Genomic DNA, 3264 nt, shown 5'->3' with positions numbered 1-3264 from the left:
GAATTTTCACCTTGCCAGACAAATTTGGAAATATATTGTAACGACTCCAGGAGTTTTCAGGTACATGATCCTGTATTGCTTTCTTTTTCTTGCAAAATTATTCTATCGAAATGTTTACCTGCAACTCCTCATTTTTTGAAATTAACACTATAATGATTGTATTTAGTCTATATATGTTCAAAATCTCATTTTGGGTGTTTTGGTACAGATCACAGAAACAGAGCTCTTTTTCTTTTGTTTAAGGTCATGGACACCATCCAGAGTCATGCAGATAGAATATCATTCACAAACCTCTCACCTCCAACAGAAAGGGCAGGAGAACATGCAGAAGAAATAGAAGATATAACAGATGCATTTGAGCGAGGAGCCCCTACAGAGACAGAAAACCCTAATTTCATGGAAGCGTTCCCTGAAACAGATGAAAAAATAGTTGAAGAAGTCGATGAAGAAACAGTTGAAGAAGGAGATGAAGAAGCAGATGACGAAATCGTTGAAGTGAGAGAAACTTAATTTGATATATCAAGAGTGAAATGGGGAGGACTTGTTGACGAACCTTTAGCCATAGAGCTCTTCAGGCCATTGGAAGAGCTCAAGAACTCTTGTACCAAGATATGCATTGGCAACCGCAGTTATGGAGTGGAGGCAGCCCTTGTTGCAAAAAGAGTCCTGATGGATATTCACAAAACTTTAAAAGATGTGGATCTTACAAATTTTTTGTGCGGAAGATCTGAGGAAGAGGCACTTGAGGTTATGAAAATATTTTCATCTGCTTTAGAAGGGTGCATGCTGAGATCCTTGACTCTTGATTTGGGGGAATTGGGAAACAATGCCATCGAAGCTTTTGCACCACTCTTGAAATCTCAGAAAAAGGTGGAAAATTTGGGATTCATTATTGGCAACATTTCCCTAGAAGCTTTCAGAGCCATTTTTGAACTTCTTCCATCTATTGAAAGGATTAATAGTTTCTTTGTCATTTACTCGGAAGAAGGAGACGATGTAGCAGAGACCTTTCTGGAACTTATTAAGAAATGCATTGCTCTGGACGATTTCAATTTCTCAGAAAAAAAAATGGCATCTATGATGCTACGACTTCAAGAGGAGCTTTGGGAAAAGGCAGTATGTTACAAATGAGCAATTTTACCAAAAACGTGCGCATGTTTCAGCTGAGCCAAGTCATCTCTGGACATCTAGGTCTCATAGACGTTGACTTAGGCTATATGAATCTTCAGGATGAAGGGATGATTGCTATTGCTCGCAGCCTCAAAGATACAGCTCCATCTTTAAGAGTTCTTGTGGTTGCAAGAAATCATATCACGCCAAAAGCAGCTCCAGCTTTAGCAGAATGTCTTGTTGTAAAGAACTTGCTAACCACGTTTTATGCAGGAAACAATCAACTTAAGGATGAAGGGGTGATTGCTATTGCCCGCAGCCTCAAGGATAAAGCTCCATCCTTGAGAGTTCTTATCATTTCAGGAAATGAGATCACGCCAAAAGCAGCTCCAGCTTTAGCAGAATGCCTTGCTGATAAGAATTTGCTGACCGCATTTTATGCAGGAAACAATAAACTTGAGGATGATGGATCAGTTGTAATTTGCAAAGCCATTTCAGAAGGCCATGAGCAGCTCGAAGTACTTGATTTGAGTGCAAATGCTATGACTGGAATTGGGGCTAAGGCTGCTGCGGAAGCTATTGCAAACAAGCCCAATTTCAGTCGACTTCGTATTTCTGAGAATTTCATTACCAAAAAAGGAATTGAGACCATCAAAGATGTGCTCAGAAAAGGTACCAAGGGCGAATATGTACTTGGACGTTATCATCAATTTAAAGATGTGCTCAGAAAAGGTACCAAGGGCGAATATGTACTTGGACGTTATCATCAATTTAAAGATGTGCTCAGAAAAGGTACCAAGAGCGAATATGTACTTGGACGTTATCATCAATTTAAATATGCTGGCATGCAATATGAATATAGAGCAGAGGGTATCACTGACAGCGATAGTGAGTGAGAGGAGAAAATGCAAAAACCAAAAGTGAGGTATGGCAGTGATAGTGACACTGAGTTGGATTAAAAAGTCCATAAACCAAAAATGAGGTATGGCATTAAGATCTCAAGTGCAGACATTTAGATTTGGGTGATTTTGGTTACTCCTAATCCCATGAAGCTGTTCTATTTTAGTAACCACATCTTTATATTCACAGTTTTCACTTCGTTAGTTTGTCACAATGAAAAAATTTGTGAGTTGTGTACAGAGGTAAATAAATATTAAATTGAATCTCTAATTTTTGTTTTGGTGTTTGAAGCTGCACAGAGTTCCCGAAATTCGCTTTCTATTTTAATAAGTCAGATACAAATGTGAAAGTTAATTCATTTTCATATGTAATATAACATCATTTGTATGGTAAAATGAGATCATCAACACATGTTTCCTAGCTGTTGTGAACCTTCATGCATGCTCCAATTTAATTTTATATTTTAAATTGCATTCAACTTAGGTAGTACATGACTACGACCATCTGGGGTTATTGTTTGTTAGTCTATTTAAATGCAAATATTAAAATATATGATACCTAGCGAGGAAAACTAATCTAGAAGATTTGCTGAGAAGTCTCACTTTTGAAAATAATTAAAATGGTTTGAATTACCCCCAAAATCTTTCGCCTTGGTGGTCTTGTGAATAAATTAGAACTAATTTCTACCTCGACACCCCTGTTAACTCCCAATTTGTTTGAATATTTTCCTTTTTCTATACTGCAACTTGAGCTAGATCATTCACACACTGAACTGGCCAAAAAAGTGATTTTAAAATTCTAAATACAGAAAGACTATCATAGGTGAAGTCCTTTTCAGCTCTTGGTAAACTAGAGTACACTTCAGCTAGATTTTGGCCCTTTCATAGACATGCCTTTTCTTCTCTAAATGTATTTACATTATTTTCAATGTTTAATTGATATACAAGATCTATTTTCTGTGGAATTTTCCTATGTATTTAGATGAGTGAGAATCAAAATTATATCGGATATGTATTGTTTAATAAATTGCACTTGTTATCTATTAACTCCAGAGTTATAGGTTATTTTTTCAATTTTAAGAAAACTGACAAATTGTCTCCAATTCAGGATGGACTAATCCATTCTTCATTCATTTGGTGAATATCCCTAGCATTAGGTTTGATGCTCTGAAAATATATAAATCTTAGTCTTCCACTTTCATGTACATTGCAATATCGATGTGTTTTGGCTGTCATGACCTTCATATCAGACCTC

At 36.6% G+C, this 3264-nt stretch overlaps 1 protein-coding gene across 1 annotated transcript; it reads left to right on the top strand.

The window, feature by feature from the left end:
* Window positions 1–669: 669 nt before the first annotated feature.
* On the top strand, window positions 670–2006 carry LOC149571015 (RAN GTPase-activating protein 2-like). Its single transcript, XM_089815669.1, has 2 exons — window positions 670–1116; window positions 1230–2006. The coding sequence occupies exons 1-2, from the start codon at window positions 670–672 to the stop codon at window positions 2004–2006; spliced, it is 1224 nt and encodes a 407-aa protein (XP_089671795.1).
* Window positions 2007–3264: the final 1258 nt, after the last annotated feature.

This window comes from Cupressus sempervirens, chromosome 2 (assembly GCF_028749045.1).
Source record: "Cupressus sempervirens isolate cs-2001-9-10 chromosome 2, ASM2874904v1, whole genome shotgun sequence".
NCBI classification, from domain to species: Eukaryota; Viridiplantae; Streptophyta; class Pinopsida; order Cupressales; family Cupressaceae; genus Cupressus; species Cupressus sempervirens.
This window is presented reverse-complemented; position numbering and strand designations above follow the sequence as displayed.

Excerpts from the sequence above, each read along its gene's own strand:
- LOC149571015 (XM_089815669.1), top strand. The coding sequence starts at position 670 with ATGGATATTCACAAAACTTTAAAAGATGTGGATCTTACAAATTTTTTG. Across the intron at positions 1,117-1,229 it reads AGGAGCTTTGGGAAAAGGCA|GATGAAGGGATGATTGCTAT; the intron begins GTATGTTACAAA and ends ATGAATCTTCAG.